Raw genomic sequence first — 20,959 nt, 5'->3', positions numbered from 1 at the left:
TCTGCTTGGAAGGAATGTGCTTTGTTTGCCCATTTCCCTGGTTACCAAGGATCTCAATCAAAATTTCCCACCTTCCTTGAAAACACACTAGAAAATGTAATTGGGTGTTCTAGGAGAGTGTCTCCCAATTTCCCCTCAGTGTTTTTCTACATTGCATAAATAACTAAATGTTCATTGGGCAACGGAGAAGGGAAAAGTGAGTTTGCTAAGCTGTGGTTAAAGCACCCACATTGGAATCCCTATTCTAATGAATATTTAATTATCTTTGTGATAAAGACAAGCTGCGGAGGCATTTCCATCCCCTCCTACCTCACTTCTTATGCTAGCCTCACAAAGGAACCTGGGAACATGCAGAGTGAGCATTCAACAAGCAGCAAGACTTGCAAAACTAAATACTAGGTATTTCAAAGACCTTTCATGGTCTTGCCTTTGCCTTCTTACCATTCCTAGACAGCTGCAAAGCTGATTCGGTGCTAGCAAGTGTTGGCTATTTTTAGTTCCTTTTGCTGGTGGAAGTAGCAGAGCAATTTGCCAGCGAGAAGCACCTCTGGCCTGCCCGGAGCCAGCTGACAGCCCCAGCAGGCAGACAGCTCAGCTGCAGCAGCAGGAGGCCTTTGCCAGCAGCAACCAGGGATTAATTGCTGCAAGAGCCGAACCATTCACTGCCAAGCTAAACGACAGAATGAAGTATCTTAACTGAATTGGCGATGCAAAAGTAAATGCTTCTATCCATATTCTAAGCTGAGGTCAATGGGACCTGCTGCCTCGTGTACCAGTGACAGGGCTCCACCTTAACACACCAAAAAAAGCGTGTTTCTCCACCCCGCCAGCCGCACGCCCGCAGTATCCAATGCGCTGCCTGCCACCTGGTTCTGACGCCGGGAATTACCACCCGCACCTCACCGGACCAGCTCCTGCCCTTCTCGAGCTCCGGCCACTCCCTAGGAGTGGGGAATTCACCCGTGCAGGCGCGGGCCAGGCCCACTGAGCCGCGCCGGGCAGGGCAGGGCAGGGCAGGGCAGGGCGAGCGGCGGCCGCAGGGAGAGCCCGCCAGCTCTCCCGCCCAGCGCGGCCCCGCCGCCGTGACCGCACGGGGATGGGCGGGACGTGCGGGGCGCGGCGGGGGATGAGGTCATCAACAGGCGCCGCGGTGGGCCGGGCGGGCGGCGGGCGCTCGGCGCGGGCCCGGTAGGTACAAACCGCGGGGCCGGAAGGGGGGTGGGTCGGTAGTGACTGCTTGTCCCGCCCCCCCCGCACCGTGTGCCCCCGGGGCCGGCGCGTTGGCAGCGGCTGCTGCTGGGAGCGGCCCTTGCCCGTCAGCCCGGCCGTGCCCCCCTGTCCTGCGCGGGGCTCCGTGCGGGGCGCGGGGCCGCGCTCCTCTGCCCCTCAGCGCCCCGCGCCGGCGGCGTCGGCCGGAGCTGCCGAGCCTTGCGAGGCGCTTCTTGCAGTGATAAAGTAAACGTCTTTGCCCTCTCCGGGGCTGAAGTGCTGTGTGGGGGGCAGTACGGGGAACAACGGAAGGCAACGCTGTAGGGGATGTGCAGCCGGCAGCACCTGGCGTCTTTTATCGCATCACTTCCTCAGCCTGAGTCGGTGTCTTCTTGTAGGACTTTAGTTTTAGGTATAATTTCCTAAAAGATCTTAAAATGTAATTCTGCTCCAGCTTCTCAAAGCTGTATAACAAGCTTTTCTTGCTTGTTTCCTCTTTAACACTTAAAATCGTAGAGATGAAACTCTTAATAATAGATGGCATTTTGCAATTCATCTGAGGGTTTCAGCTTGCTTCTGTGTTGGGTCCCTTACTCAGAATGATGCTTAGTTTTGGTAAGGTCAAGCTGGGTGACAGGTGGTTTGCCAATGTCAACATTGGAAAGAGAAGACTGTTTTGCTAATTCCGGCCTTAAGGAAGTATTTCTTTCACATTGTTGCTGATATTTATAAATGACAGCTGCACTGAGTATAAATGACAGCTGCACTGAGTTAAAATCAGGCAGTTTTCATTTGGGCACTTCCTGTGTAGGAGTATCTTCTCATTTGCATGCTCCATCTCCTGAAAATCAGACACACGCACCCCCTTCCTTATGTATTTTGAGTGAAAATAAAATCCAAGGTAATTTTGCACCTCTTTAATGCTATTCAGCATTTCCACAGAATCACTAAGGTTGAAGGGGACCATTACTAATCACCCCGACCAATGCCCCAGTTCAAGCAGGGTTAGGTATAGCAGGTTGCCCAGGATTATATCCACCTTGAAATAATTTTGTAAAATGAAAAGAAAATGAAAATCCTTACATAAATGGGTTTTCTGTAAGTATAGCAATTATGGATTTGTGTGCAGAGACTTGTCATTGTTTGACTGTGTATGTTTGGGCTCCATTTAATTATTTGGGTATTTGCTCACTACTGTAATACAAAGTGCTGAACTGAAGAGAGTTGATAGCAATATCAGGATGCTCTTCCTAGCTTATTTGCTGATACGAAGTTACAGTTTTGTCTCAGTCTTTGGTTAATTATGAGGTTTTCTTCGGCAATGGGTATTTGAGAGGAGAAGGGTACTTGGATTTTTGGTGTTTCCCTTCTTGTTTCAGCTGTTTTATATCTTAACTTAGAATTTCGACTCATGAGAAGCAACTTGCACTGTGGCTAACCTGTCTTTGGTAAAGGTCTTCCATTGTGCTTTTTATTTCTATAGTTTCCAGACTTAAAAGGAGAGTTCTGGAAAGGCACTAGTTTCTTTGTCAAGCAATAGTACTAATTGAATTAACTTCTGCATTAAAGCCTCATTATGATGTGTGCTGGTTTTCTTGTGAAAGCAGAGTGAAGTCTGCAAGCTCTTTTTGTATGAAATGGTTTACAGTAGTTTAGCAAATGATTCTGTTAGTTTATTTAAGCCTTATTTTAATCTATAGGAGAAATAATGCCTGCCTTAACAAGGCTTAAGATGGTCTAGGTATTTTTGTTAAGTGTGTGGAATAAAAACAAACTTGAAATTACCAGAAGGTATGTATGCCTGTTACTTGGTACTTAAAGAGTACTGTTGATGCTGATGTGCAAAACTGACTTCTTGGTAAGATCTCAGGGTCTTACATTGTGTGAAAAAGATAGAAAATTTGATTTGGAAGAAGCTTCCTTGAAAGCAGCTTAAAAGGAATTAGTTCTAAACCTCTTGTAATTGTTAAGGAGAGTGTTTATCCAAAAGACTCCTTTTAAAAAGTTGTTTTCATTTCTTTAAATGCTAAGTGGATAGCATTCAAGGTTATAATTCTAACATCTGCATGTTGAAGGCGATTGAATTAGCTTTTATATGTACAGATGAAGCAAATCGTGCTTAACTGAAGGTGAGAAGAAACCAAACATGGCTTTAGTTTGCACTGTCTTTTATGTGTGGATAAAAAGCCTATGGTGTTTAAATGTGTGGCATCTGGATATTGGCCAGTGGCATGTAGGAAAAGTCTGTGGTACTAAAATACTTCTACACTTTTTGAAGAACATTGTGAGTACGTAATCCAAATGAGTTGGTATCAGTGCTTTAGAGATCCTTGTTTGCAGCCCAGAATATTAGCTTAAATTACCAGCTCAGCTGCGTGTGCCAGGGTAGGAGCTGGAGTCAGTGTGCGTGGAGATTCCTGTCTCTGTTGACTCTTGTTCAGAGAGAATGAATGTGGCAGAACTGGAAGCTGGGAGAAATATTTTCAAACAGATATAATGTAAATTGGTTTGTCTGACTGTCCTTAATTTTCTAGGAAACTCTATTTCTGTAAATTTCTATTTAATTGTCTTAATTGGCTGTTATTTCAGGGAATGAATTTGTGTACTGTCTGAAAAACAGAAAAGCTGAGATAGAATGGTCTCTGTCTTGGGGATTAATGCCTGCTACTTGTGTCAGCGTTAGTGTGTGAATAAATTTTGTGCAGCTCTAACATAGCACAATAAAAAACATTGGTGTGTTTTGTAAGGCGTTAGCCAGTTAATGTATTCCAATATTTGGAATAGCTTTAGGTTGGGAATTTTGCAGGGCTTGGCAGATGTCAAATACAGAGTTGTAACTGCCTGGATTGACTGGAGATGAGTTCTCTTGATCTTCTCTTATATAGCCCCCTCTGTTTTCTGGTGTTTCGGAAATGCATTCAAATAAACAGCTACAGTTGTGCTCTGAAACAAGGGGTGTTTTGTGTATGCTTACAAAGGAGCGTGTTTGGCATAGACCTACATTTTGCCATGATGACATATTTTAGATGACTGCATTTTGCAGGTTCTTCCACGGTTGCGTATTAACAACGTAAGGCAGTCCATCACTGGCTGATACAGCAGGAGTGCAATGAAATAGAGTACTTGGAATAGGAATAGATGACTCAGTGCATTCTGAACAGTACTCTGGCTTGTGCCATGATATTATGGGGTCATGTCTGATGACCATGTATCTTCTCCCCTTTCTGAAGTTGGTTGTTTGGTTTTTTTTTCCCCCAACAACTTCTGGTGGTTTTCTGATTTTCTCATGTGGTTTGTTAGTATTAAGAGTGGAATAGTTAGTTGTTAGCAGTTGAAAATAACAACTTTCTAGAATAATGGAACATCAGTATCAAGTATCATAATTGGTCATTGTAGTTTTTAATAGCCTGTTTACGGGTTTAACTGGACTACTTTGTGTAACAGTTATTCTTATGTTCTTAGTGTACTATTCATAAAGGGTGTATTCCCATGGCAGTTCAGATGCACAGTTTTTTGTTCTAAACTTTCCCATGTTGGATGGGATTGCATTCCCAGGTTCTTCCCCTCTGCTGTCTATTTCATTTTCCTTTTAAATGTAACAACCAAACCCACACATTACTGTGTATTTCTTACCATGAAGAAAGATTGTTGTTGCTATAGATATTTTAATAAAATTTATCCTTTAATCTTGTCTGCTTTGCGAGCATGTTTTATTTTGCCTGGAAGCTCTTTTCTCTGGTTTCCTTTCAGCGATATGTAATTATAATGCAAGTTGATGCATTCTGTATTAAGTGGAAAAACAGTGTCATACAAGCATAATTCCGTGAAGGACTACTTCTCCCTTATATCCCATTCTTTGTGCCTTTTATGCAACTCTATTATGCACAGATGATCAAGAGTGACTCTGTTCATGTCAGCCACCATCTGCTATTATTGTTTTTTATTCTTTTGCAAGCATCTGTCTTCTAAAATATTAAAACATACAACCAAACATGCCGTTCTGTGGAGACACAATAACCCTTTGGATGTACTACCTTTAATAAGGCAATTGGACTTTAATTCACTTTTATATATAGTGCATTTCAGAAATGGTTGTGAAACAATGATCTGATTTTTTGTTTTGTTTTGTTTCCTTACAGAAGGTGAGAAGTGGAGGAACTGCAGTTGATTCCAATACTGCAATATTAAACAAAATTACTTTTGGCACTGGGAGGCTGAATATCGTTGCTCTTTTTGGAGACATCATATGTAAGAAATGTCTAAGGCTTTGTAAGACTATTGGCCAATAGACTGGAACATGGAGACACCGCTAGACATCGTGAAGGATGACTTGCCCTTAATGGCCAACACTAGCTACATGCTTGTAAAGCACTATGTGTTGGACTTGGATGTGGATTTTAAAAGTAAAGTTATTGAAGGCATCATAGTTTTATTCTTTGAAACTGGGAGCCAGTACAGGAAAACCAGCAGTACTGGCAAAGGCGGCTGCCAGTCACTGTTTGATGAAACCTGTAAAAGAAGGGCATCTGAACCCTGCCACATTCATGTGACAGGTGCGAGTGACTCTTCATCTAAACTGGAATATTATGATTTTGCTGTCTGTGGTAAAGGTGAAGAAGATCCTTTTGATAAAAATGGTAACCATAGCGACAAGGAACAGGCTTCTGGGATTTCTAGTTCAGAGGACTGCTGCAATACAGAGAATCATGGAAACAAGGATTTTGTGCTGGTATTGGACTGCTGTGATTTATCTGTGCTAAAGGTTGAGGAGGTAGATGTTGCTGCTGTGTCAGGCATTGAAAAATTCACAAAGTCTGCCAAGCTAACTGGTGCTTCAAAGGAGTTGGAAGATGTCAGGAATCAGATTGTACATGAACTTGTGACTTTACCTGCAGATTGCTGGAAGGAACAGCTATACTATTTTACTTGCTGCAGCCAGGCACCTGGCTGTGGAGAGCTGCTGTTTACTACTGGCACTTGGAGCTTGGAGATAAGGAAATCAGGAATTCAGACTCCAGAAGACTTTCCTCATGCAATAAGAATATGGTACAAAACCAAACCAGAGGGAAGATCTATTACCTGGACTACAGACCAAAGTGGCAGGTATGTAACTATTAGCTGAAAGCTTTTAATGCATTGATTGTAAACATAGGTGTGGGAATGTAGAATCATGTCATTCTGAGCAACTCTGAAGATGATGAGCATCCTCTTCCATTTTTTTTCATTTCATCCTTGAATGAATCCTGTTGCTGTCCCATATGAGAACAGACAAAACGGTGCTCAGGAAACCCTGGTGGACTTGCAGACCTCAGGCTTATCTAAGTGATTGTGTTTGCTCATTCTAAGTGGGAGTAAATAATTGTTGTTTATTGGAATAAGTGTGTGCAGAGGATAGTGAAGTACCACTTAGAGAAAGAGAAGGTATACATGAGAGGTTATTTTCACTTTAATACTTTGTGTTCTTTTCCTTCCTGGTTTAAACAACTGATCATACAGCATAAAAAACAGTATACATACTATTTATTAGAATTGTTTTACAACTGGTCTTTTATCAATATTGTAGTAGGTTTAGAGATACAGTGTTTTGCTGTGTAGGCTCTCATAATGAGCTTGTAAATTGTCATTAATCTATTATGTGAAGTATGATAGTAAATGAACTGCAAACTGAAACTGCAAGAATGAGCATTTTATTAGTACTTGTGAAAGTACACGGTGATGTACAAAAATCTTCAAATTAAGTTCTCTATAGGAAGGAAAATACAATCCACTTGACTTTTACAACTGTAATTGTTTTAATTTTCAAAGCTGGATATTAATGGCTGTTAGTTCTTTGTGATATCTGAAATCAGGAACAAAGTTGGAAGATGAGGAAGAAATTTGGTCTAATTGCATACTTGCTTTTCATTCCAGAAGTAGAGATATACATGGTTATCTTTAATTTCAGTTATGCTAATAGAAATTAAGAGCCTTCTCACTGGCATACACGGCAGGGAGGAAAATAAGACTTTTTAATTGTACATCTGGTAGTTAGGTAATTCTGCTGCTAAACCATGAGAGGATCAATTGCTGGAATGTCTTAGTCATGTTCATGACTTCCTTGTGCTCTTTCCCCTCCCTTCCTCATACCCAGTAAGTTATTTTTTATATGAGTTTAGGAAATATAACTCAATATAGTATATTTAGTTATGAAAATTGTGAATTTTGATTGCATTCAAAGATAAGGCAATGGCCTGTGATAACATACTATGTTCTTGTCTACCTGCCCCTTACTAAAGACTATTAGAATAACGTTAGCAACACTCAGCTGGTTTATATCTCCTCTGTGTCTTGTCTATGTGTTTTGAGCATCTGAATGTTTTGGTTTTTTTTCAAGGGTCTAAATCACTTACATATTTTAGTTTTGATTCTTTATTCCCTTTCCCTGCAAGTAAAAAATCATACCTACTTTAGAGACTTTTCATGGCAGTTTTACACAAACACATGCAATTTTATGAATCAGTGATGCAGCAGGAAAAGATGACTTGACATGGGTCAGGCAGTGTGATGGTAGCAAATAGTCTCAAGGTGGTTTATTTTCATTCTTTTGTAGGGTATTCCATAAACTAATGACTGTCAAAAAAAAAAGGTGTTCATATCATAGTCATTAGAATCTTTCTTGCTACATTTAAAAAATCAACTTCTGTATGTGATGAACCCCTATATATTGTGGTGAAGTTCATCGTACAAAATACTGTAATATTTTTCTTTTCCTTTCTGAAAATAAGTATCATATATAATGTGTGAGAGAAATACCATTACATTGTATCCTTACAGGTACATTCTTTAAGTTGTTCCAAATTATACGTTTGGTGCTTTTTTTATGCAGATGTCCAATCACTTCCCAGAGTAATCTATGATCTAACTTCAAAGAAAAGTGAAGCCAGTAATGAAGTACAAGCCTTGCTGGGCCGCTACCAATATGTTTCCTCTAACTTAACACTAGTACAATGTTTTGAAATTTAACCTAGGCACTATTTAATAAAGACTCCCATTTTATTTGGGGACAAAATAGAGGAATAGTGTGCATGTGATTGTATGCGGGTGTCATAATGGTTGATATTAATGAGGGACTGGAATGGAATTGATTTCCTCATTGTGGGATTAAGAATGAAAGGGTATATTCGATATGAACTTTGGCAATGAAAGAAATTCCATGACATTGAAATCTTTTAGTACAGGTCGCAATCCTGTAAAGCTACCTATGCATTATTTACTTTGACATACATTAATAGATACCAGATATGCAGAAATGGAAAAATTCTGGAAAGTGAAAGGGCTGGGTTGAATTATTCCAAGTGTATGATTTTTATGACAATGCTATGGAAAAAAAAAAAAAAAAGAAGTGTATTTTTAGAAGCTATTAAAGGATGATTGAGCAGTTTTGAGGAAACGCTCTAGAAAGAGTTAGCCGTGTAGGAATTTTCCAAAATGAAAAATACTGGAAAAAAAATGAAATTATCCCCTTAAAAAATCATGATAACGTGTTGCTATTTATTTCACCAATTTAAATGTCTTACCTTTAAAAATCTTTTGTTCCTGTCTAGTTGATTATTTTTATGGTATTATTAAAGTGTCAACATATTTCAAATAATTCAGGAAATATTTTACCTTTATGAAAGCTGTGAATACAGCAAGCATAAATACACAATTCTGTAGAAGTGCTAATGCTACTATATATTCTATAATTAAAAGCATCTTTTTTTTCTGATTACCCTTGAAGTTCAGCATAATGCTTTGTGTTTTTATTTTGCCTCTGACGTGTACTAACAATATAGCATCAACCACAGAGCTAATTTGTACTAATGAAAAACGGAAGGAGGAAGAACTAAAAAGGAATGAGCAAGTAACCTACCAAAATACACTTAGTCAAAGAGCCCTTCTTCATCTCTAAACCTGGATGCTCATTCTCTCCACCACTGTTATGATGATATAGGTGGGTGTACAGCTGGGTGATAAGGCATAATAGGGAGCTAATCTAACTGAAAATAAGCAGGGGGAAGAGAATGCTTGGTAGGAGTTGTTTGGAATATGCTACTGAAGTTAGTTTGGCAGGTAGAGTTACCTGTTTCACTAGTAATACAGGTTTGTGCCAATGAAACCCTGTATCTGTAGCCTTTATGGAGTCTGAGGCATCGACTGAATTTTCATAATATATTTGATATTTTAAAAGCAAAGTTTTCCAGGGCAGAAAGTGGAAAAATTAATTAGATTTTCACCATTTCAAACTGCAAACTGGAAAATGTGTATTGAAAATAGATGTTGGTTTTCAGTGGCATGAGTTAGCATAACTTTGTGCTCTTGGATGCTGGAAATTCAGAATGGGAATAAAGAGATTGTTTATCTTCAGGGGCAAGGCTTTTGAGAATAAGATGCTGCAGAATCTAGGCAAGGCACAGACTAAATCCTAAGTGACTACCATCAACTGTAGGGAATTCTCTCCTGTTACTTTGTGTAATTTTGTTCCCAGTGATGAATGTGTATAATTGGAGAAGTAAAATAAAAATTATTTTTTAAAAAAAGAAGTAGACAGATGTTGAATAGAAAATGAACTGATTTGATATTTCTGGAAATGCAGATGGCAACAAACAAGTATTTCTGAAAAACTGAAAATAGCTCCTCTGAATTAGTCATCCTAACTAAAAAGGAAGACCATGACAAATGAGGGTTTTTTCTAATGAACTTAATACTTTTTGAGAGTTAGAGCAAGTTTCATGGTCTAGCAGGACAAACGATACTCAGATGTGGGTAGAGCAAGTGGATGCCGAAGTCCCAGAACAGAGGAAGAAAGGGCTGAGTCCTCACAGAGGCACTGCTTACAGGGAGTACAAGGGGCAAGGCTGATGATACACCTTCAGAAAAAATAAATACAAAAAGCAAGTTGCTTCACTAAGATGTATCAATGAGAAGACTGTATTAGATCAGAGGAGGCTGAGAATGAAATAGTATTATGAAAATACAATTGTCCATGTAAGTGATAAAAGTCTACTTGTTTTAATTTTCAAATTTAGAAGGAAAAGATTGAAGAGCCAGTGACATAGGGAATGAAGAGTCAAACCAGCCCTTGTGTGCTTGTGAATTGGCTGGCCAAGAAACCAAAACAACCTTTTTTTTTTTTTTTTTCAGGGTAGAGCTGAGAAAGTCCAACTGTTCATATCCATAGCAAAACTGTCTGCTGTTTTTAAAGACAGAAGCTTACAAGAGGTTGGAGGGTTTTGTTTACTGTTAGGGAAATAATTTACAATTGTTTTCTCTGCCATTTATGTAGGTGCTATGCCTATGACTTTAAATTTTGTTTAAATGCAGTCAGGTGGTATATCCTAAGGTGTTAAAGAAGTATTAGAAGATGTGCAAGAAATTGAATACCTAAGGGACTGGTCAGATGTGTGACTTCAAATTTAGGAAACTTTCTCCTAACGATACTGAAGAAGCTGTTAAACATATTGCAGTTGCTAAAAATACAGGTCAAAGCAAATAAAAATACCATTATTTTTAGAGGTAAAGCAGAAGCACAGAAAGTAAATAAATGTATTTACTTTGGAGGAAAAAGGTAAGCCCTGTCTTATTATTATCATATCAGCATTATTATACTTGTTTCCAAGTGATGGCTGTACCAAAAGAGAGAACTCTTAAACAGGAGATTGTGCATGTACTGTATCTAGAAGAAGCAGGATTTGGACCACAAATTTGTAGACAAAAATGCAAAAAAATTCCAGTGAAGTATCAGTTTAGAAATGTAGCTGTTGGAAAACCAGCATCAGAATAACAGAAATTACCGAAAAAGCTGCTGTAATCACTCATAATCACAGTTAGCACTTCTAGATTGGCTGGTGTTTTATTCAACAGAAAAATGCAAACAAAAATACATGCACTGTTAAAATGTGATGACAATCACTGGCACCTTGCAGACACATAAATCAATAAGGCAGAACAAAAAAGTTGATGTGATTTAGGTGCCAGGAAATCCTTCAGCTCTGTAGAATTGGCACTGTAATTTAGAGTAAGAGAGAGCTGCAAACAGCATTAGTTATACTGGGAGTGGCCTTGTAGTTGCAGGAGGATGCTACCTTACATCCTTACATGGAGACAACCCTTGAAAAAACTGGGAATGTATTTGTATTAAAAGGGGTGAGGAGTGGAAAGCAGGCTTAGTTTTGAAGAAAAGGTTATGTACTTGACCAGGCGTTCTCTAGTTTTCTGACTCCTTTACTACGTGGGTCTTCATTATAGAGACTTGTGATCTGCCTGTGTATGTATTTTATCATTAACATGTTTTAGGGAAAAAAGCTAGTTCTCATTGATTTACAGTATTTATAAAACACTTTATAGTCTGCAGGTAAAAGTTATTTCTGAGAGCGCAATTACATTAATTGTCTTGGTAATGAACGTTCTGTGTTTATGTTGTATTTGCAACAGCATTGCAACACTCTGCATAGTGCTGTTCTGCCAGCCTGTTTTCCCAGTCACTTCCCTCTAAAATTTCTTCAGGATATGAAAATCTCCTATATTGCTCTTCAGACTGGGTTGTACTAATGGTATTCAGCAAAACAGCTTTCACAAATGCATGATAAATATTTGATAAAAAATACACATCAGCAGTCATTAACCCCACCTTTCCTCTCATTCCTGTAAACTCTACTAGGATCCCTTTTTATAAAATTTTGGATAAAATTTTAGTGAATAAGGAACCATCCTTCCTACCCCCTCCCAACACACAAATGTTTCATGGTAAATAATATGTCCAGAATATCTTGGTTAGCATTATGAGAAGGAAGCAGAATGTCCTAGGAGGTGAAAAAGCAAGCTCTTCCTTTCCTTTGTGAACTCACTGCCATGCACTGTTTCTTTTTTTGTGCAAGAAACCTCAATTCTCTCAAAGTTGGTTACAGATTCAGTTTAAAGAGATTTATTCCAAAGTTATTAAACTAATTAAATATTTATACAGATAAATGGTCTTTCACATTTAGCTGTGCATTGTGGTTTACTGGATAAAAAAATAACCAGTTGACTTTTTCACCACTGCAGTTATCTGTTGATAATTTCGCTGGATATATATGTCCTGCTCTAATCACTGGCAGACACAGCCAGATTATTCTCTTCTGTTTGTGTGCATTAACAATATGCCTACTGAAATGGCAGTTTCCAACCCTGTTTTGCTGAAAGATCAGCGAGCCTGCGTTAGTTAAGCTGCAGTGACTTAATTGTGCTATGTAAAGCTTGTTCCAGTACAAACCCACTACCACATGGAGCACTGATCTCCATTTGAACATTGAGGTGTTGGCCACAACTGTTTGAGTGTGTCCATCCAAGCCAATTCCTTATCGACTAGGTGGTCCATCCATCAAATCCTTATATTTCCAATTTAGAGATCAGGGTGTCATGCAGGGTAGTGTCAGATGTTTTGCACAAGTCCCAACAGATGATGACAGTTGCTCTCCCCTTGTCTACTAATGCTGTGACCTCATCGTAAAAGGCTACCAAATTTGTGAGGCACAGTTTGCCCTTTGCTTGAAACCAACCACCTCCACATTTTCCATGTGCCTTAGCAGAGCTTTGAGAAAGATCTGCTCCATGATCTTGGCAGGCAGAGAGGTGAGACTGACTGGCCTGTAGTTCCCTGGGTTTTCCTTTTTTCCTTTTTCAAAAATGTGAATTATATTTCCCCTTTTCCTGTCAGTGGGAACTTCACCAGTCTGCCACCACTTCTCAAATATGATGGATAGTGGCTTAGCAACTTTATCTGCCAGTTTCCTCAGAAGCCACAAATGGATCTCATCAGTCCCATGGACTTGTGCACTTTAAGGTTCTTTAGATGTTTTTGAACTTGCTTTTCTCCAACAGTTAGTGGATCTTCCTTCTTCCAGTCCTTCTCCACATTCTGTGTGACCGGCTCTCTGTTTCCTTTTTGAGAGGGCTTCCATTTTCCCTAGTCACATACCTATAGAAGCTTTTCTTGTTATCCTTGATGTCCCTGGCCAGATTTAATTCTATCAGGGCTTTAGTTTTCCTAACCTGATCCCTGGCTGCTTGGACAAGTTCTTTGTACTCCTCCCAGACTACCTGTCGCTCCTTCTTAATCCATGCAGGCCTCCTGACATTCTTGACTGTCTTCCTCTTTTTGGGATACAATGCTTCTGGGCTTGGTGGACGTGATCCTAGAATATTGACCAATTTTTTTGGACTCCTCTTCCCTCCAGGGTTTTATGCCATGGTACCCTACCAAGCAGATCCCTGAAGATGTCAAAGTCAGCTCTGCTGAAGTCTAGGGTAGTGAGCTTACTGCACGACATCCTTGTTGCTCGAAGGATCCTGAATTCCACCATTTCTTGGTCACTGCAGCAAAGGCTGCCCTGTCATCCAGCCCCATCCTTGTAGCTGAGAACAAGCTCCAGCATAACACCTTTTCTGTTTGGTTCCTGTACTCCTTGGAGAAAAAAAATTGTCATCAGTGCATTCCAGGAATCTCCTGAATTGCTGGTGCCTTGCTCTGTTGTCCCTCCAGGTATTGGGATGGCTGAAATACCCGCTGAGGACTAGGGCCTGAGTGTGAGGCTGCTTCTGTCTGCCTGTAGAGGCCTTATCTGCTTGGCCAGCCTGGTCCAGTGGCTTGCAGCAGACCCCCATTATGACATCTCCTGCCCCTGTCTTCCCTTTAACCCCCACCCATAAGCTCTTTGTCAGCTCCTCATCCATCTCCAGGCTCCAGCTTGTCACTCATGCAGGGAATGACACCCCCTCCTCTTCTCCCCTGCCTGTCCTTCCTAAAGAGCTTATACCCATCCATTCCCATTCTCCAGTCATAGGAGCCATCTCACTATGTCTCAGTGATGCTGATAACATCATAGCCTGCAGGCTGCACACATGTCTGTAACTCCTCTTGTTTGTTTCCCATGCCATGTGCGTTGGTATGGAGGCATTTAATTTGGGCCCCCCTTGAAGCTGCCTTACTGGCTGGGCTGTATGTAGCTGTTCATCCTGTGATCCTTCTCCAGGCCCAGGGCATCTGTTATTGGCACTGGCCTCAAAGTGGTGGCAATGGGGTGGATTGAGGATCCCCTTCCCCATCAACTCTAGGTAAAAGCCCTCTTTACTAAATTGGCAAGCCCGAGGAGTAAACCAAGAACTATTACGCACCAGCAATAGCAAACTAAGAAGGAGTTAATGTGGCCTTCTGCTGAGAAGCTGCTAAAAGAAATTGGCTGGCATGAAATACTGCAACTGAAATTGGAAAGGGTCAGAAGATGAAAAGGATGCCTAGGAGAGGGTTAGAGAAACTGCAAGGACAACGCTACCAGGAAGGCTGCTATGTCAAAAAGTGAGAAGGAGGCAGAGGCTAATAGGGAAGAAATCCTTTCTTCTCATTATATGCCCTGTGGTTGAAATTCTGAATGACAGGTGAACTTTGGCATTACCTTACTGCAAGAACAAATGTAAAAATATCAAGATTTTCAGAGGCTTGGACTAAGGAAGGCTCAAGGCTGCTCTCGGTTTGGCAGAGCCTCCAGGTTGTACAGAGAGATAAGATTAATGTTAACAAAAGTAATACTGTGATGACAACAGGGAGGTGTCATAGATATGGTGATGCCCTGCAATGGCTTTTTCAGAAGATATTCAGAAGCCTTGTTTGGCCTTATGTGTGAAGCTGTAAGGCTTATGCGGAAGGGGAAAGACTGGAGTTACTAGTTTCTGCTATATGTAAAAGTTATTGTGGTAATCTTGCTCTTTTTCATCCTATCTTACTGATTGTACTTTGATTGGTTCATGCCATACAAGTTTGAAACCTGCATAACTGAGGTTAAAAAAAACCCCAACATCTCAGTACAACACTAGGTTTGATTTTTACAGAAAACTGTATTCAGTCTTTATTATTGTAACTCTAACTTCCATCTCTTTTCCTTCCATCAGGCCATGTGTTTATACGATGGGATCTCCAATAAACAACAGAGCCCTTTTCCCATGTCAAGAACCACCCATTGCCTTGTCAACATGGCAAGCCTCAGTCCGAGCAACTGCAGACTTTGTTGTATTAATGAGTGGTGAAAACTCAGCAGAACCAGTTCAGCTTCAAGAAGGTGAAACATTTTTGATAGCAAATTATTTTCAATAATTTTATAATTAGAAACATAGCTTAGTAAATACATGTTTTTTGAAAGAATGAAGTTCCTCAGCTTAAAAGCACTTTGCATGTCTATCTGTAGTCTCCATGTCAGTTTATGGAAAAGTTGTCTGCTCCAAGCCTCCGGACAACTTGGTTTAAGAATTCAAAGCATCCACATTTTGCTGTTTTAATTCTAATTTCTTTTTTCTGTGTTTCTATTCCTTTTACTTCTTCCAGACTTAGACTTTGCTTGTCATAAATTGGCCATATTTTAATCTCTCTGCAGTTGAACATTTCATAGATAAAGTACCTTATCAGGCTCTTGAAAACTTCAGGTCTTTGCAGATAATTAAATTTGAGTTTTAGTTCTTCAGTCCAAGTATAGATCAGCGTGTCAATGATTAGAAGCGGTCCTTTTCTCTTATCTGTTTCCTGGAACATAGGAAGCAGACGAAGAATAATAAGGTCAGTGCCCTGGAAATCTGGTCTTTGGGATTTTGGGGTTTTTTGCATTGGTAGATCATAACTTGTGCAACAATAAGCAAGCAAGCATTTTTATTCTGTGTTGGTTAAACTTCTCTAAACCTCTGTTTGCACAGACAAGGAGGTTTTTAAGGCAGTTCTGTGTGTAATAATACAAAATATGACTTGCTCCCTCTAGCTTTGAGATAATCTGTAAAGCAGAATATTTTCTAATGTTCTGATGAAAAGTAGCACATAGGGAACGGTACATATTAGGTGTTTCTGGAAAAAAATAATCCTCTGTTCCCCTTTAAAGAGACAAGTTTGTTATGTGTGTGGGAAGAAAAAGAATGATAGTCATCTTGATTTAAGACCATCAGTTAATCCATTTGCATGGAATTGTCTGAACATTTTTGGCCGTATGTGAAGCCTGTTTCAAGCCTTGTCTCTGTAGTTGAAATCTGGAAAACTGCCATGATGAGCTGCTCAGATCACTTGGAAAGTAATACTGTCCTGTTTTGGCATCAAGAAAGCAAGAGCGTTTTTGACTTCAGACTAGGAGAACTGCTGTACCATCATTGTTTAATTAGTTTAATCTACACTTACACCTTGCTCATGAGTTGTTGCCACATCAGGTGTGGCTGTGTGGTCTGAAACGAAGAAGGATGTTTATGTGAATTTCTAGAAATAGAAACTTGAAAGAAGTATCAGGCAGTATAAATTGGCATAGGTCAGTTAAAATTTATACTTTCTTAAACCAATTAGCTAGTTGAAAAGGCTGTATTGTGAAATAATTACTTATTTATTAACATTTTTTTTGTTATAGTTTAAAAAAAAATAAAAATTTATACTTGAATAAAGAAAACACTTGTGGGGAAAACCATTTAAAAAATGCCATTGATGGAGTGTTGAGAGTGATATCAAGGTACCATGTTGTTAAAAATAGACCACTAGAGCTTAGCCACCCAAAGTCAGTCTTGTCATGCTGTGGATAACATAATGGGCTTTTATTTAAATCCTTGTAGTTATTACAGTGTGTCAGTTTATGTTGGCAATTCATGTGCCACTTAGAACTTTTGTTTTGGGGTTTTTTGATTTGTTTATTTGGGGGATTTGTTTGTTTGGTTTTGGTGTTTTTTTGCTGTTGTGTATGGTTTTTTTTTCATTAGTTAGTTTGTTTTAATTTTCTGAAGGCTAACTCAGTGTGTTTCTTTTCCTGAGAACTCTATGAAAACAAGATACACTCTAAGAAGTCATTAATGGAAAGGCCGATAGGGAAAAAATTACTCATTTTAACTTCACTGTGCTATATGAAGTGCTGACTGAAAGTGTGAAGTGAACTGAGAATAACCAAAGGTAGCATTAATCCTGGCTCCTTCAGGAGCCATGTGACAATGGCAAGTTTTGTGTTGAACTTTAGTGAACGGAAGAGAAGCAGCAGAAACACATATTGTGTGTCTGCCCTTAAACTTTTCCTTCCACCTCTCCTCAAGATGCAATTCCTGAGAGTGTGGAAGTTACTGCTTATGAATGTATGCAGCACATACAATTATTTATGCTTGTCTTGATGTCATGATGCAAGGGTTCCTGCGTTTCTTTAAAAGTAGTAAGCATTGTACTCCAGTAACTCTCAAAGATTTAATTGTGGGTGAGACCCTCATTGTCTTGGTACTTGTATACAGTAGGGAATGACAAATCAGTGTTAGAGAGCTGTTCAGAATTGTGAAAATGTACTAAAGAGATGCAGAGGAAAGAAGGGGAAGCAGCAATATTGTGAGCAATGTTTTAAGAAACAAACCCAAGGCTCAAGTGGTAATCTGAAGTCTTGAAGAAATTCTTAATGAATTTAGGAATACAAATTCATATGTTTAATTAGTAGGACTTCTGATTATCTGTTGTGTTAAATACCTTGTCTCATGTAGACCTTTATCTTAGGGAGTTATGCAGGGCACATGAAATCTTTCAACTTAAAATTTTGTGTTTTAAAAAACACACCTAGAAGCCTTTCAGGGTGGCTTATGCTGTCATTTGAAGTGAAGTGAGGCCATGTTTGTTTGAAAATCCTGATATGTCACTTACTCAAGTACAAATGGTAATAATTGAAGTGTGACCTGAAAGTGCTTAAAAATACCGTGCATTCTTTATGGAGTACTTAGAGAAGAAAAATTTAGCAGAAAAGTGTAGCTGACAATGCGCTTTGGGAGAAAGCTTTACAGGGGGTTAAAAACCTTTTACTCTGTGTATGTGTGTGTGTGTGTAATGTGAGCCATTCAAAGATTGGATTTGTTTTTCAGCACTTTCAGTTTTACTTTTTTTCAGCAAATAGCAGGTGCAATTTATTTAATCACAAACATTTGTTTTGATTCATGTTAAAGAAATAGATATCCCAGTGTGTTATAAAAGTAGACATTCCAGGACTCCAGTGTGAAATCAACCAGCCTGCTTTTTTGTGTGGTTACTCTGCCATTGTGCAGTCCCTGATCTTGTTTTGCCATCCCTAGTTCCAGGGATAAGCTGTATTCTATTATTGAAAGGACCTATGGTGCTAGAGAAGTCACTGCTACTGCTCTGCAGCTAACATCAACAGCAGTTGATGTTGTTTGAGCTCCTCTCACTTTTCATAAGGCAAAACAAAGGACTCCACTACTTGTCTTGATTGATCTCTAACATGTATCAGAAAATACAGTGTAGGAGTTGACAGCTCATCACATGCTACTCATCTTTCTGAGCCAGTGCTGAACTGATACTCTGGCATGAGTGTGAGGGTGCTCTGTGGGAAATTCCAGCTTTCAGATGAGATTAAAGAGCCCCACAAATCACAAAGAGTTGGGAGAGCTGAAAGGTTCTTAGTACTGGTGCTCCAGTCAAATGGTAGTTTTAGCATAACTACTTACTTAGCTGTAGTTTTATACTTTTACTTTGTGTATCATATGCTGTGTTTGGCTAGCTCTCTTTTTCCCTAGAGGTAGCTGAGTTTTGTGGTTTTTTGTAACTCATGGACATTATTTGTATTTTGTGGTGCTCACATTTTTGCTAGTGGAAACAAGGGAAAATATACTGGTAAGTAAAAATACTCTTTGATGTTTTTGCGTTAACAGCTACGGACTCTCAGGTGTTTCTTCAGTTCTAATGGACTCCACTAGAACTCAATCATTTTTAATGGTTTCAGAAGATAAGAGAAAGGCATTAAAAATTCTAGGAAGTAATTACATCTTTCATCATTATTGGTTCAAGTAGAAGAAATAAATGGCCTTTAAATGGTTCTTTTGCACCAGTATAAATAGGTTATAATTTTCTACCCTTGTTAAATGTAGTTCTGAATTTTGCATGGGATGTCTTCCAGTTATATTTCATAGAATAGCTAATTGTTGCTGCACGGTTTGTGCAGTTATAACATGATAGATTTGCTTTGTAGAACTGAAAAAAAAATATTCTGGAAAATTATTTTCAGAATTGCCTGTAGAGAAAATACTTTGAAAGTATTATAATTGCCTAAATAATTATGCATAGGAATCAACTTGCTTTTAAATTAAGTCTGCTTGTAAGGAGAGGGTATAAACATTACAAATAAAAGCACTGGGGTGCTCTTCCTCTGCTTTTCTCATGGAGTAAGCCTAGCCTAATTTCTTGTTCTTCCCGAAGTGTCCTTGCTAAGTTTGAAAATGTATTAGTGGAAGAAAATGCTGGGTTTGTAGCACACATTGGCATGTTTGGTAAAGAAAGTCATCTCCCCGTTTCAGCTGCACTGTTTTCTCTTAACCCTAGAGGTGGTGCTGTCTCCACGGTAGTCTGGGGAAAGCACACGGCATCCAGGGGAAGGATGAGTGAAGTGTGGAGGAGTGGATCTCGTGATCCCAGTGCCTGGGATAGATCTGAAGGTTACAGATGAAGGAAAGCAAAACAAAGTGCACTGACCTTAAAGAAAGGAAGTGAAGTCACAGGAGAGAAGGGCAGGGTGTGAGACAGTCTTACAGTAAGAGAAGAAGACAGAACATAAATGAGGGTTAGACTGTTCAAAACAGTTCTTCATGGATGCTTGCTGCAGAGAGACGTTGCCAATATAAAGACCATTTCAGTCACTGATCCGTGGATGCGCTCTATCACTTGTCATGCCAGTGCATGTGATTTCAGTTGTTGATGACAAATAACTATAGGATAAATATATAGTTATCCTACACAGTTATAGAACATGAATGCAAGAGACATCTAACGGCCCTGTTGCAAATGGATTGAGCCCCAGTTAGGTGTGTAGAGACAGTATAAATCTGGAACTCTTTACATCAGGAGTTTAATACTTCACAAGAATACATTTTTGCTGTCCTGAGTGACCTCTCTCTCAAGGTGGCATTTGCTTGCCTTGGCTCATTTGTAGCTTTGGTTAGTGAATTTTTTAAAAAAGAGGTGGGGGGGCAGAAATTTGCAAAACAGCTATCCTCTTTGTTCTTGATTTGTTTGGACCAAATAAGTGCCTTCTGTTTACATACTGATGAGAGGTTAGGAAAATTCTCAGAGTAGTATATGTTCACCTGACAATATAGGCAAAAATGGTTTTTGATGGTAATAAGTGTTGCCAAAAGTGGAATGAAGTGAAGATGTGTAAGGGATTACTAGGGCATATAACAGGCAGGGCTTTATCTGCCTCTTAAAATACTTCACAAATAGTATTTATTGTTTTGTCATACAAAATAGGAGGTGGAAGATTTGTTGTTAAGCAAAGACAGTAAATAGACAAGAAATATCCATGAGCCAGCAGTGTGCCCTTGCTACCAAGATGGCCAATGGAATCCTAGGTTTTGTAAAGAAGACTGTGGCCAGTAGGTCGAGGGAGGTCATTCTCCCCCTCTACTCTGCCCTGGTGAGGCCACAGCTGCAATACTGAATCCAGTTCTGGGCTCCACAGTTCAAGAGAGACAGGGAGCTACTAGAGAGAATCCAGAGGAAGGTGACAAAGATGACTTGGGGACTGGATCATCTCTCTTATGAGGAAAGGCTGAAAGAGCTGGGACTCTTTAGTCTGGAGATGAGAAGGCTGAGGGGGGAACCTTATCAGTGTATAAAAGCATCTAAAGGGTGGGTGCAAGGAAGATCAAGACAGGCTCTTCTCAGTAGTTTCCAGTGTCAGACGAAGAACAACAGGTACAAGTTGAAACAAGT

General features: G+C 39.6%; 1 protein-coding gene across 17 annotated transcripts in view; it reads left to right on the top strand.

Moving 5' to 3' along the window:
* The first annotated feature begins 1,146 nt into the window (after positions 1-1,146).
* The window catches only part of AOPEP (aminopeptidase O (putative)), a 188,440-nt gene continuing 168,627 nt past the window's right edge, over positions 1,147-20,959 (top strand). For all 17 annotated transcript variants that reach the window (XR_007891837.1, XR_007891838.1, XM_051642943.1 and 14 more), the window contains exons 1-3: positions 1,147-1,188; positions 5,349-6,312; positions 15,151-15,317. Coding sequence is in view for 15 of the 17 variants with exons in the window: in XM_051642943.1 (XP_051498903.1) it covers positions 5,507-6,312; positions 15,151-15,317 (973 nt within the window). In the remaining 2 variants the exon portion in view is untranslated. The remainder of the gene's footprint in view (positions 1,189-5,348; positions 6,313-15,150; positions 15,318-20,959) is intronic.

Source organism: Apus apus, chromosome Z (genome assembly GCF_020740795.1).
Source record: "Apus apus isolate bApuApu2 chromosome Z, bApuApu2.pri.cur, whole genome shotgun sequence".
Lineage (NCBI taxonomy): Eukaryota > Metazoa > Chordata > Aves > Apodiformes > Apodidae > Apus > Apus apus.
Note: the sequence above shows the minus strand (reverse complement) of the source record. Positions and strands in the feature narration are given on the sequence as shown.